Source organism: Amblyomma americanum, chromosome 11 (genome assembly GCF_052857255.1).
Source record: "Amblyomma americanum isolate KBUSLIRL-KWMA chromosome 11, ASM5285725v1, whole genome shotgun sequence".
In the NCBI taxonomy this organism is placed as follows: domain Eukaryota; kingdom Metazoa; phylum Arthropoda; class Arachnida; order Ixodida; family Ixodidae; genus Amblyomma; species Amblyomma americanum.
In genome coordinates, this window is record NC_135507.1 from 126,049,627 (window position 1) to 126,063,857 (window position 14,231).

At 46.2% G+C, this 14,231-nt stretch overlaps 2 protein-coding genes across 3 annotated transcripts; one reads left to right on the plus strand and one right to left on the minus strand.

Moving 5' to 3' along the window:
• The first annotated feature begins 508 nt into the window (after positions 1 to 508).
• Positions 509 to 9,923, plus strand: LOC144109975 (uncharacterized). 2 transcript variants are annotated; one of them, XM_077642777.1, is made up of 3 exons: positions 509 to 777; positions 859 to 1,044; positions 3,231 to 9,923. In XM_077642777.1, exons 1-3 carry the CDS (start codon positions 535 to 537, stop codon positions 3,477 to 3,479), a joined length of 678 nt encoding a protein of 225 aa, XP_077498903.1. In that variant the 5' UTR covers positions 509 to 534; the 3' UTR covers positions 3,480 to 9,923. The 2 variants fall into 2 exon arrangements, with proteins under 2 accessions (XP_077498903.1, XP_077498904.1); XM_077642778.1 differs by having other exon boundaries at positions 859 to 948.
• Positions 9,924 to 11,290: 1,367 nt separating this feature from the next.
• Positions 11,291 to 13,238, minus strand: LOC144109886 (uncharacterized). Its single transcript, XM_077642652.1, has one exon. The coding sequence runs from the start codon at positions 13,236 to 13,238 to the stop codon at positions 11,424 to 11,426; it is 1,815 nt and encodes a 604-aa protein (XP_077498778.1). The 3' UTR covers positions 11,291 to 11,423.
• Between the last annotated feature and the right edge of the window lie 993 nt (positions 13,239 to 14,231).

Genomic DNA, 14,231 nt, shown 5'->3' on the forward strand with positions numbered 1-14,231 from the left:
AAAGCGCACCTCGCAGTCACATACAATGGTTGGGGACATCTAAGGCTACAGAGAACAGACAGCGTCAAGTTTTGTTCAACTAGGGACAGCATAGAGACGGTTTGGAGTTGGGTTCAGTTCGGTATTTATTCGGACGCTCGGCTTAGCTGGTGCGTTATCTTGCGCCTAAAAACAGCGCTTAAGCGAGACAGAGGAGATCGGGGACACGACGCTGTCCCCACTTTTCGCACTGCGCGACACGCCCAGTGCTCCCTAGGTCTGACTCTGCCCTTAGATTTCCCCGTCCCTAGGGGTAATTCCCTTCCTCGCGTCCGAATAAATGCCGAGCTGAACCAATACCACCTAGATAACTAGGTGGTATTGGCTGAACCCAACTCCAAACCGTCTCTACGCTGTCCCTAGCTGAACCAAACTTGACGTTGCCTGTTCCCTGTAGTCTTAGATGTCCCCAACCATTGTATGTGACTGCGAGGTGCGCTTTTTTCCACGTTTTCTACGCGCGTGAACTTCATTTGCCGCCAGTGACGATCCATCATGGCGTTACGAGACGTGCTCGATGGCGATAGTCAGCTGAAGCGTTTGTGCAGGTCTCGTCTGCGGTTGCGTCCGTCGGTCGAGACCTGCACATTCAGCTTCAGCGGCTACGATGCCGTGCGCCTTGCAAGCGCTGTGCGGCGCATTAACCTGCTGCGCGCAGACCTCTGTGTTGTGTACGTGGGAGGCAACGACATCTCTAGGCCAAACACAAGTCCGCAGGAGATTTGCGACAACATCAAGGTATGTACTACGTGGTGGTGCAACGCGTCGAACTTCTGCCGAATTCAGTAATGAGTTCTTAACTATCATTTCGCATCCTAGGCCCTCGTCCTGCAGCTGCTACGCGACGTGGCCCCTGTGGTCCTCGTGGTGAAGGTGCTGCCACGCTGGTTTATTACGGAGGACGCCGAGGTGAGCCGTAGCTGGTTGAACCGCCGTCACCTGCTCAACCGCAAGCTGACGGCTACGCTTAAGCGGATGCCGTCTGTGTTCATCCTGAACCCGGACGTGAGTACCGACATGTTTGTCTTGTTGTACGCCTTTGGGGTGAACAGTGCACAAAAAGGCGAGTAGAATACCAGATGAACATAGAGCTGGTGTGCAACAACATTTATTCTTAGTACAGGAAATCTCCGTTTGTTCGTGGCGAAACAAAAAACAAGCAGTTTAGGAAAAGTTGTTTGTAACTGCCGGCCTCTTCCGATAACAGAGAAAGTGTGCATACATTGACATTATCTTTGCCCCCTGCTGCTGTCATCTCAGCTTCCATATTTTGCTGTATCAGTTTCACTTTATATTTTTTAGAGCAAAACAGTTGAGAATTGAGGCGTGCGCCCACAGGTACTACAACGGGCTGCAGGCATCCATCATAGGCAGTTTCCACCTTGTTGGCGTACTCTCTCAACTGCTTGCAAGCATACGAACTGCTTCCTGCATGAGAAATGATTGCATGCAGTATACCACATGTTGTGTGCTCACTAATCAAACTCTTAGTAACAACTCTTGACAACACATAGTGACACGACTACCTGCACTATTCAGTTGCACACATTACAAAATTATGAAAAGAACATTGATTATGTATTGTTTAGATTTCTTTGAAGAGGTCTTGCCCTGAAGAAATAGACAAAAGGTTTCAGTAGCTATGCATGCAGGTGACATGTGCCAGTTGCCCAACTTATATTCTCATTTGCATTGAAGAAAATGTGTTGGAGCCATCACGTTTTGTGAATGCAGTTTGCTCACAGCTTTAAAAAAAGCCAGAACACACTGATGCTGTAATTTTTTACCTTCAAACTGCCACACAATCTCAAGAGGTTGGCCGTTGTTAAGTTTGATTTTTCAGCACCTAAAATACTGGGCAACATACGTAAAATCATAATATCTGTTAACTGAGTGAGTGTTCAGAGGAGTGCAAGGTCTTGTCTCTCACTCACGGCAAGTAGTACGTTCGATAGAGTAGCTGATGTCATTATAAAATTCTCAGTAGGCCTGCCAGCAAGGTTAAACTGCCCATGAAGGATGCATGGCTGCACATTGCAATACCAGTGGGTGCATATATGTCGGTTTTTAGATTCATTCTGAAAAACATGAAGGTAAATAGGAGCAGAAAACTAGAAAATCAGAAGGCTGTACCAAGAGGTGGTGACTGCATCAGTATAAGCTCGCTGTCATGATGCAGAGCTCACCTAGCTAAGGGGCACATGCAGGCATTAAAGTATTTATCCCAGCATGTCTTCTTGGTGACCTGCCGTCAATATATGTTCAGACATTTTATCTTCACTTTGTTTTCCTCAACTACCACCTATGGAGGTAATATATGAGGGTTGGGGTTACAGATATTTAAGAAAAGATATGAGTACAGGCACTGCGTTTGAAAATGCATTGTCAAGGCTTCAAGAAATGAAAATGGGCATGTGATGCCAGCGACGTCATGGGGAAGGGTATTGCCGTCCACAAATGCTCGGGGAAAAAAGATCCTGAAAATATGTGAGCAACAGGCCGAGTTATCTGAAACGGATGCACAGCGTGACGAGATATGTTGGTGCGATGCACAACGTAAGGTGCTTGACTGAGTCAACTGCAAAGAATTTTGTGCACGAAAGAAAGGCTGGTAATGCGGCGTCAAAGTAAGAGGCTTTCAAGGCTGTCCTTCAGGGATAAAACGCTGATGAAATAAGGGTACGGGGCATGATGCACAAAATGGGCGGCGGCATAGCTTTGAATGGATTCGAGCACATTTGTTAGGTGTATCTCAGGTGGGTTCCAGATGGGACTGGCGTACTGAGGTTTTTGATCTGATATGTGTTTTATATGCCAGAAATTTCACGTGTTCGATTTAATTCTGTTTTAAGCAAGTGCTATGTTTGTGTGGTCTGCTTTGTTTCTGCCTGTTCATGAGTTGTTTACTTCTGAAATATACCAGAAAGATAAAATTTTACTGTAGCTCTATACTGTTGTGATGTCTTAAATATTTCCCCGCGCTGGTTGCTCACGCTCACCGAGCTGGTAACAAAATGGCGCTAATGTGCTGGTATGTGATATTGGAAATGGTCGAGGTTAATTTGGAACCCTCCACTGTAGCAGCCCTCATACCTCAAGTCAGTTTTGGACATTAACCCTAGATACCAAACCATGTTTGACGTATTGCCTCAATTTGCCCTATTTCTGAACAAATTCTATTTCATTTTCAGCATCGCTTCTTGGATGCACGTAAATTTCCAAAGAGGCACCTTTTTGGCGCCGATGGATACCATCTGTCGGCTGGTGAAGGAGTGGAGGAGCTGGCGGAGATCCTCGTCAGGAGCCTGGAAAAGGTGTATGGACCAGGCATCGCTGCTCCTTTCTCAAGGGTGCCAACCAGGCACATGATTAATGCGTGCCATCACTGCGGTACCAAGGGCCATGTGAATGGGGACTGCTACGAGTACTGCAGGCCGTAGGACCTGCACTACTACCTGCAGTGCTCATAGCAGTGGGTACTGTAGTGAAAGTGAGACCTATTTCTGATGTGCTTTTGAGCTACATCTGCTCCTTGGAATCTGTTGACATTATCTGGGGTTTTTTGACATGCACTGACACCACACAGCTTGCAGGCTTTCTTGCATTTAATCTTCATGACTTACCACCGCTGCGGTTGAAATTAATCTGGAGCTCTCCACTGTTATTTAGTAAGACTTTCTGACAGGCTAGTTGGTACATATTCATTTCTGGAGGCTGTGCGCTAAAAAAGACGTTCACAGGAAAAAGGAGACAACAGGAAAGAAGCGCCTGTTGTGTCGCTCATAGTCTGTATGACATTCAACCCCGGATGACAAAGATTATTGACATCCACTAATATTGTGCTGGCCTGCTTGGCAAGCTTGAAATCTCTGATGGGAAGAACAATTGGGAAAGAGTGGAATTCTTCCCCGCAAGCTATGTCCCTGAGAATGGCAAGCTGTTTTATAAACTTGTGGTGCAGCTACGTCTTCGTTGCTTTGGAATAACGGCGCCCCAAAACTATGCAGTGCTGCACGTTGCCACTAGTCGAATACTTTTCATGCAGCCAAAGCACTTGCAGAACTTTGCAGTGTCCCTTCACCAATGTCGTCGCCTGCAGTACCTGGTTCCATATTTCCCACAAATACAAGCGACCATGTATCATAGAGCTTGCCACTGATCACAAACTGTCACAAGCAAACTGTTCAGCTCTGAATCGAAGACATTTAATGTATGCTGCAGTTTGCTTTGTGGTTTGCATTGCCAGCATTAAACTTCGAGGAACAGCCAACAACCGGTATCAGACGAGGTAGCAGGCACCTGTCTTGGGACCCATTTAGCTGAGCAATCATGAATGCATTCATCAACGACAAACACAATGGCAATACCAGCTCATTACAAGGTACAACCCAATTGTCTGCTGGTCTGCAATTATGCTTTCACCAAGCTGGGAATTACTGACAGATGTCCAACACATGCGTTGGACAATATGAGTATAGCCACACAGTGGTGATCATCAGTCATCACCTTTCTTACAGTCTGCACAGACCCTGACCTGGCTCTGCATTATGTACAGACTTGGCCAACCCAGGCCTTCTGCTCAATTGAACCGTTGCAGTCACAGCCGTGTGAATGCTCTTTCCAGGCTCCCTTGTTTAGGCTGATCAAGCGTGAAGCTGTTCGTTGAACGAAATAGTGGACATAAACTGCTGCCTCCGCTGCAGCTCTCTTGCCCACCACATCATCTTTGCAAGTGGGGTCTGCCTCCTGCTGCAAAATAAGCCTGGTACGGCACCCTTTGCAATGCAGTGGTGCACAGGCCTGTCATTCAGGCCTGTCATTGACTGACACTGTTTGAATAAAGTGCGGTGGATAGCGTTACCTACTATTTAGATGCCTAATGAAAAAGCATAAGTGCCTCCGACAGTCAGGTGCAACAGCACCACTTCCTTACTCTTTGGCTCCTTGCACAGCATAGCCTTTCAGAAGATCTTCAGGGCTCGCAGCTGTGTTGTACAATTTTCTCTCTCAACGTTTAAAGCTACAGAACAGTCGGTACTGGACCCACCTCCAAGAACATGTCTATTCTTATCTTGGTACCCCCGTTGTCCTGAGATTCATAAGAATCTATGTCTGCAAAACTAGGACCACCTTTTAATTGGTGAGCTCAGGATACAAGAATTTCGCGAGGTTGCAATGAATCAAGTTCACAAGCATATCCCCCGTGTTCGGTCTGCTGTCGTGCCTTGCATGTTACTGCCATGGGTGGAGAAGGAGGCTGGTATTGCACTTCTGTTTTTATAAGAAGGGAAGGAGGGGTCACTTCAATCATTGTGACATGTTACGATGTGATGTGTACTGAGTGAACTTGGCGAATGACTGCATGTTTCCAACTGTTGTGTGTGTATTGCAACTGTGGAAACTGCTTCAAGAGTACAAGTGTAATAGTGTGCAGGTGTTACCTTTTATACAAAAATTTTAGCTCTACACATTTCTTGACCCAGTTCCTCCTCTCATGTTTTTTTTGTAGTGCAGAAGAGTAGAATACCACGGTACAAGTAATGCTTATGGAATGTCAATATGGGTAGCGTTGGTTGAATGGTCCAACCTGTTCTGTGTACATGGCAATGTTTGTCCATCAAAAAATATGACACTCAGTGTTTTTTCTACAAGTTGAGTGTGTTTCTGCGACTGCAGTTTCTGAGCTGCTCTGGCTTCTTGGAGAGTGGTATCGCAAACTGGTGCTGAGGAAGGATTTTCTCACATTCAACCATACTTTGCCTATTAGTCAGCCCTGTAACATTCCCACTGCTTCTTCTCATGCGTGTTTCAGTGCGATCTGCATTAGAATGTCATGCAGCCATTTGCTGTGCATTAGAGTTTACACTGACCACGTAGCTCAGAGAGGCTCAGAGAGGTGTTCCTAAAAGCCTTACACCCGGTCACACAAAAGTGTGCTTATGGTGTGGAATGGTAAGCGCTCTGTGTGTGTGCAAGCCTATAAAGCAGAGAGAAGGCTTCAAAGGGGAACTCAAGACGCACTTTACGCCTGAGTGAACAACAAACAAAAAACAGCACATTACCCATACACCAAGATAACACAACAGAAAACACCGTATTCCTATCACACTGATGGTCCTCAAGCATAAACCGCAAAGTCGCACTCATACAGTCTTGCTACCAAATGCGGGTGGTTTGTATGCTCTCTCGGACGCGGAGAACGGACATAAACCCAGGCGGTACCTTGTTTTAAGAGACGCCGCTGTTCTATGAGAAGAGTGTTGAGGAGGATCAGGTGAAAGTGTAGCAGCAGCGGCGGCCTTACGCAGCAGGAGCAGCACCAACTGCTGAAGATGATGACGCCGAAGTGCAGCCGAATTGAGCTCCCTCCGCGTGCCGGCGTCACGCGTCGTTCGGCTGCACGCCATCATACGTTCTAACACTTCAGCCAGTAAATCAATCATTTCCTTTATCGTGCCGGCCTCATACTGATTGGCGCAACAACGAGAGTCGGTGCTGCCACGTCGCCTTAGCTGGATGTCGGCGTTGGAGCATCTTCGTACTGATGACTAGGTCTGGCAGATGCAACAGCCGCAGGCTAAGCGTCAATCCGGAGGCGTTGACACAGGGCCCGCATTCCGAAGACGGGGTCAGCGTCGTGATCCACAGGTCCGGAGCATCAGCCGGTGGGGACCACGCCAGGTCAGTAGGCCTCGCGATCTAACACCTCCTGCTGCAGCTGATGGCCATGCGCCAACGTCCGCACCTAGAAAGCTGCTCCTGTCTACCTCGCCATCCCTCCTTTTATACGTCCACTTCATTTTTCTTGACTTCCACCTTGTTTTCAGTTTCGTCGTCGTCTTCTCCATCTCTTCCAAAAATACGACTGCACTCTCTTACCTCTTCTCTTTCTTTCAAAGTGCCATGTGTAAATCAACATGCCTTTCCTTACGTCCAGTGTTTACTCATCCCTCTTTTCTTTTTCGCTCGTGACACACCCTTACATCTGTGGATTTCAAAACTCTATTAGCAATTCAACAGTCCAGTAAGGTTTTTTTGTTGTTGACTTTTGTTGTGCTGCTTTTTATCCTCTTTAAGCTAACTTGTGAGAAATGTGACTATAATTAGCATGAAGCATAACAGATGAGAGCATGGTGTAGTCTCCTTGTCATTCTCATAATTTAATATATTTGCATATTAGCACAGGCTCATTTCAGCTCTAAAATGAATTCCCTTTTAAGTGCCTGACATTTCCAGTGCCCTTGCAGTCATGCTCCAATTATCATTTTAATGATGCTATGGCAATGACTGTGCTTGTTTTTACCTGCCCACATTGTGGCATGTTCTCATTGTAGTCCTTCCCAAATCACATGGTGCGTGTCGATGCAAGCACAGAACGGTCTTGGGCACTGCCCATGCTTTCTGCAGATAGTGTTTGCAAGAGTCCTGGGGACGTATTACGGAACTGTCAAATAGCAAAGTTGCCAAAACTTGTCGAAAACAGTCAGTTAGCCTCAATCCTATTGGTCGGTCGTGGCTGGCGGCCATATTGCTTTTTTGCATCATGGGTGGCTGCAGATTACGTCACGGATGTGGCAGAAGTGATGGCGTTGCACACCTAATTACGCAGGTGCAAATTGATTTTTTTTGTGATCGCCTCGAGGCGGTCAATTTGACTGTTGCGTTTGGGACAGAAAATGGCGGCGGTGAACGCGGCGATACAACTGAGGTGGTTGCGCCGGTGCGAGCAACTGCGAACGAGGGCGCATTAAGACGCGTTTGACCTGCCGGACGAGCTGTTTTAATGCCTTTTTTCGACTGTAGAAGCAGATTGTGGAATGGCTGTACGACGAAGTCTCCGATGAACTGTTAGGTGCGTGTGCGAGCGCGTTATCGGTTCGGCGGCAGGTGCTATGTGCTCTGCGGGTAATTGCCACGGGCAGCTTTCAAGCTGCCGTTGGTAACAAGGCACACATCGGCATCGCACAACCGATGGTAAGCGAATGCCAATCTGCTAACTTAGCACGCAGAAGGGGTGGGTTTCCGTGGTCACCTAAGTGCAATAGTTACACATAAGCAACACAGGCTTATGCTGGCAAAGCACTTCATTTTTCCCGGCAAATCGCACTTCGTGGTCGTCTTCTATTTCCTCAAGGGAAAAGAAACAAACGGCCACAATTCACATACTGCAACACTTCACCCTTTGGCGTTTTCAAACGTAAGCACCGAACAAGACAAGTTTTTTTCATTGATTTCTAACCAATCGCTCCTTGTAAGTTTGCTTGGCAGACACGTAGCCTTCATTGCCTTCATTGAAATATTTCTGTGCACTTAGGTCAACCGCACAGTTGATTGATTTTTAGATGCCCAGTAAAAAACAATAACATTGGGTGGAATTGGCTGCTTCGGCTGCTTTCGTGCCATGGAGGAAGGACTGCATATTTCGTACAATGTGGCTTGTTGACATTTTACCGTTGTGAGTGCATCTCCTCGGCACCAATAGTCACCCTCCAGAAAATTGAATAACACAACTTCTTATACTTTTTGTGTTGCTTAATATGTTCTAACTTTAAACACAATGTTTTGGCAAAATAAAATATTAATTATTTTGATCACTGTGTATTTCTGAATTCTTTTTACAAAAAATTTAGCAGACGGTTTCTCGCCGTGCAAATAAATCCTCTCGGGGTGGCGTCCTGATGTAATTGGCTGATTCCTTGTTGCATCAAGCGGTGACGTCTGATCGTTTCGCCTTTTTGACGTCACTGTCATTAACTTTTGACAGAATTTGACAGTTACGTGATACGGCCTCTGCTCTTTAAATCATGTTGATGAGTACACAACGGTTCCTGAGGTCATTGTGACTGAAAGAAGTAAAGTTAAAAATTTGGAGCACATTTAAGCTTTGCCTTAAAGTGACCCTGAAATGATTTCGATGGGTGTATTCTAGAGCAACAATTGTGTTGAGGTGGCCTTTGTGTGTATTCAAGTCAAATTTTAAACCTCTGCATGAACCGTAAAATTTAGAAGTGATTGTTAAAAACTGCTGCTCACAGTAGCTCGCAACCGATTAGAGTAATGCACCTCACTGCACATTCCCTATCCCGATGACATGTGGGCAGACTGGGCGAGCTTGAAGGATGGCGCTTTTGCTCACTGACGTGTGATGTGTGAGGTGTGTCGCTCTAATCAGTTGCGAGCTACAGCGGAGCACTCGGAGCTTTCGAATTTGACTTGAATACCCGCAAAGCCCACCTCTACAGATTAGTTGCAGTAGAAGATGCCCATGGAAATCATTTCAGAGTCCCTTTAAGGTAAGATGCGATAACGAATTTGCCTTCTTTTTAATTTTTTTTAATTACTATAACACTGCATATCCCTAAGACGCCTTACTGCCATACACCACGTGTTCACTTGGTGCCACTCTGACACGCTTGACCAAACAACCCTAGAATATTTGCAGCATTCGTTTGGCGCTCTCAATGGGAGCCGATGAGGCGTGACAACTTGTTCCTTCCCTTAGAGGGTGGTGGAGTGGGCCTTGTTCACCTGTTCGTGCATCAACTCGTTTCCCGTTTTTTCTTTTTCAAATCGGCAAACGACCCGTTTCTGGTAGCTGTGCTCATTAGGCGGCTTAGTTTTCATTTGCCTTACTTATTCGCACCGACTGTGCAGGCTCGTGAGGGGACTTTATGGGGATTTCTTAAGGAGGTTGCTGACACTTTCAATTTTCTCACTGTGCGCTTCTCTTTAGATTACCTGTATAGCCTCTCGAGAAAGCAGATGACCCAGGCTCTCACTGAGTCTTTGTTCCCTACACCATTGTATCGGCAGCTTTATCTGGGGTCTTTGGACATCAGTTTTCTAAAGCGTGTTAGGCGGATGTGCATTCAAGCAGCCGCTAAAACGTTCCCAGACAACACTGAAATATCCTGAGGACATACTGAGGATGTATTTTGAGGACATTCTTTATCCTCAGGACATCCTCAAATGGTCCTCAAAATGTACTAGAAAGGTCCTCATGTCCGGCCTCAGGACATCCTCAAAATAGCCTCAAAAGGACAATTTCTGATGTTTTGAGTACATTCTGAGGAGGTTATAACTGGTCAAGCTGCATAAAAAAATGCGAAAAATTTGTGCAAATAATTTATTCATTAAATTCCTCAGCTGCTTGCTGCCATTTGGTGTTATCCCGGAGTGCTTCACGGGCTCCTTTACTGCTCTTCTGAGCTGCGACTGTCTTCTGTGGTGCCTACAGAAATAGAGATGGAAAATCAGAGATGGAATATGCATTTATGAGGACACACATTTACAAAACCAAAACAAACATAGTAGAACACCGGAGCACAGGCAAATCATGTTATTATTTTGCATGTTGTGCATCCAAAAAGGAAATAATTCATGCAAATAATAAATACTTGCACATAAGTAAAGTGTATATTTGGGAAGAAAAGGCACACAAACATCCAGCCATATCAAGGTGTGTTGTTGGGCAAGCTGGTGAGATATTCAGAGGGAAAACAGTGCAAAAGAAAACACACAGGACAAGAAAGACAAACTCGAGCGCTGACTAACAACTGAGTGTATTTAGTGCGAGAGCGAAATAAATACTTGGAAAAAATGACAAATGCGCAGGTGCAGGAAAGGAAAAAAAACAGCCATAGGTGAACTGGTCAGTCGATCATTTCGTTAAGCTATTCACTCCCTTCCTCTTTACATTTATGTTTTCATAAAAGGACTCCGCACCAAAACAGGCAGCAAACAATACAAGACAAGCGCTTGTTCCTTCTCTCTTACTGCATGCTGTCTGTTTTGGCACTAGGTCCTTTTACGAAAATATGCACCAACTAGCCCCGCAGCAAGCATTACATTTCTGTTTCACACATTTCCTAAAGTAAATAGAGAATTTCTCGTCTTTTGTGTACAAATGCCCCACTGACATGAACCAGAAAACTGAGAAAACCCTCAGTAAAATTTAATAAAATCCCGCCGATAATTCTGTAGCACACATAAATAGTACTGGCCAAGTTGAAGTGCAATAATGAGAGATATTGCTTGAAAGCATCCACTTGGAGTTGGAAAAAGATAACATGCCACCCGCCATAGAAAAAGCCTTCAGCTTCTGCCACTGTGGCATAAACTCATGGTTTATACAGTCAGTTATGCTGATATTTCTGAATGAAGGAGAGGAAAAATAATGGCATCGCGTTTAAAAAAGAGTTTCAAAGCTTTGCGTGAAACATTCTCTAGTGGCCAGGCACGCAGACTAGACAGTTGTGATGCTCTATATATGCCAAGCATTGATGATCGGCATGGAGAGGAGTACAGGTCCTCGAGCTGAATGAACTTTCTTCCCACAACGCAAGGTGCTCCAGTTGGCAGATGTGCAAAGTTCTCGATGACAATTATAGATCCATCTTGCAGAATGCAGCAGCTGTCCTCTTGCCAGGGGCAAGGACTACACTGCCTGGCAGCTTCACTTTTTTGAACTGAGGCCCTTGACATGGAGCAATAAGGGGCCCAGACTCATGTTGTCCAGTGAGCAGTGGGAAGTTTGGCATCTGCTGAGCCTCCTTCAGTACAGCTCCTTGCTGTGATAGTCTGTTAGAGAGCTGCTCAAGTGGTCGCTCTGGTTTTCGGAGCAGTCTTTTCAGAGTAGACATGTGGTATTCGAATGGGAACGCACTCCATGAATCCAATGGCCCCAGGTGCTCAACATCGGATGCCAGATGGCATAGTCCATGCACATTGTGCGAAGCATGCTCCTTGCCATATATCTTCGTAAAGCCTTTAACAAAATGGTTCAGAAGCTGCCCTGCATACTGCACTTCACTTTTTGTGCCATTAGGCATTGAAAGAATGGTAATAGCAACACGCAAAGCTAGAAAATTCTCATACATCTGTGATGGAAGAAGCGATGACAGGAGCACGGGTCCCCCATACAGCAAAAAGAAACGAAACTCTGTGGCTTTCCAGCGATCCAGATCTGTGAGGCTAAGAGGCTTTCGGTTAAGTTCACAAGGAACAAACGGTGCGGCCTTGACATTTCTCACTGACAGTTCAATGCGGACTTTGCTGCCAAGCCTTATAGCTTTCGGGCCACGGAACCACAATACAAGCAATTTGTGCACCACGCCTAGGCAAACGAGGTGCATATAATCTAGCGGGACACCCCTCACAATGTCTATTGGCAGCTGCTCTACAATACTGCTTCCAGTATGATACTGCTCCTGCGACCTCTGCCTAAAACTGCAGTCAGTTCTCAGCTCACTGCTAATGTTTGGAAAACCGACTCTTCCTTCAATGTACGCACCCTTAACAGTGCACTTCGTGCAGCTGTAATAGCCCGTGTGGTTTTTGACACACAAAACAAATGGCTTTGCAGGCGCATCACACACAATGGCTTTTAGCTTTACAGGTATTGTGAAAGCTTCAACAGCAATTCCTGTAGATAAAAGAACATTTAGCTCTTCAACAAAGCTGTATAGGAACTCATTTGCATCTCTCGGCTTGCTGTCACCGAAGAAAACACTCGTCACAAATGGTGCCGCATGCTTGAGGTTGCTTATGCGGCCGAGAATTGTCCAAAACTGGCCTCTAGAACTTTTCGATAATGGTAGGCCATCAATATGAAAAGTCAGATTCAGTTCCGGCGGCAGGTCTCGACACTGTCCCAGGATTTCCCGTATTCCTGCTTCTACACCGAAGTGGCGGTACTGGCCTTCCGAAATTTCGGAAAGTTCATTCGATTTTTTCGGTGTCTGTAGCAGCGCTCTCGCCGATGATGGGAGAGAAGAAAAACACTTGTGGCTGCGGAGCACTTTCAAAAGTGACGTGACAGCAGCATGCGACGACCCAGACTCCACTGCCCAAGTTTGAAGCTGGTGGCGGAAAGTCGCTACGTCCTCGTCAGCGCGTTCATGATCGGCTTCGTAATCAAACCTGCCGTCAACCTGAGGACAAAGGTCCTGATCGGAGCTTAAATCTACAAAAACCGATGAGGTCCCAGCTTCAGCATCTTGACTTGTGGGGTCTGGGGTCGGCACATCCTCAGTATCGGGCACAAAACGTTCGGTCACACACACATCACGCTGAAGCTGGCTGCACTGTTCTGACAATGGATCAGCACCAGCTTCGGCACACGCGGGGAGCTGCAGGCTAACGTCAACCCGTCTTTTCCTAGTGCGGCGAAACTTTCGCGCACGACTTTCCGTTGGCATCGTGCAAATCTAAAAGGCGTCACTCACTTTTCTGAGAGGCATCCATTGCAGAATAACACGCACGTGCGAGTAGCGTGCGTGCTTCGCCGTCACGGTGATCGATCACGACGTTGCGGATGCAGGCTTGGCTTGGCTTAAACGAGAAGCGGCAACACACGGTAATGATGATGTTGACCGTGCGATGCGATGTTAAGAGGCAATAAATATTGCGGAACGATTGACTTTGTGAAAAAGAACATTTTTTAACTGAAATAAAAAACACTGTAATTTGCCTACCCAGCAACACACAGACGGGCCCCCGGATTCAAGCCCGCTTTCCGTGATCGGGCTAAAATCGTGCTCCTTCGCCAAAGGAAAAGCTAGCGGCATTGCGTACAACACGTAGCCTTGCATGAAGGAAAACGATTTGCAGAAGCTTTAATTGTGCGCGATAGCGTCGTCACATGAAAAAACGGCAATCACAACTACGGTAGACCAGAACTCATCGATTTTCTCAGGACATGAACCAGCAGCGATGCGGGTGGCTGAATACGGCGTTGCACGAGCCTTACCGGAACCGCACCTCAAACTTTTTTCTCTGTCGTTGGCACGCAGCAAGCGTTCTCTGGGCTGCAGTTAGAACCAGCGTGCATGCGCGGTAGTCACCTAAAGGCGGTGGTTTCTCTCGTTTCCGCGTGCAGCAATTAACGGTCTAAGCGCGCTGTCGTTGAAAAAAACTGCATGCATACTGTCAATGGGATAAAACTTCAGAGCGCCGTCGCAGTAATGCATCACAAATAAAACTTAATGGAAGTAAATGCTTAGAAATCAAATTTCACACACACACACACACACACACACACACACACACACACACACACACACACACACACACACACACACACACACACACACACACACACACACACACACACACACACACACACACACACACACACACACACACACACACACACACACACATATATATATATATATATATATATATATATA

Bases quoted from the DNA above. Each gene is read 5' to 3' on its own strand.
- LOC144109886 (XM_077642652.1), bottom strand. From the start codon at position 13,238: ATGCCAACGGAAAGTCGTGCGCGAAAGTTTCGCCGCACTAGGAAAAGA.
- LOC144109975 (XM_077642777.1), top strand. From the start codon at position 535: ATGGCGTTACGAGACGTGCTCGATGGCGATAGTCAGCTGAAGCGTTTG. The intron at 778-858 runs GTATGTACTACG...TTCGCATCCTAG, and splicing joins AGATTTGCGACAACATCAAG to GCCCTCGTCCTGCAGCTGCT. The intron at 1,045-3,230 runs GTGAGTACCGAC...TTTCATTTTCAG, and splicing joins TGTTCATCCTGAACCCGGAC to CATCGCTTCTTGGATGCACG.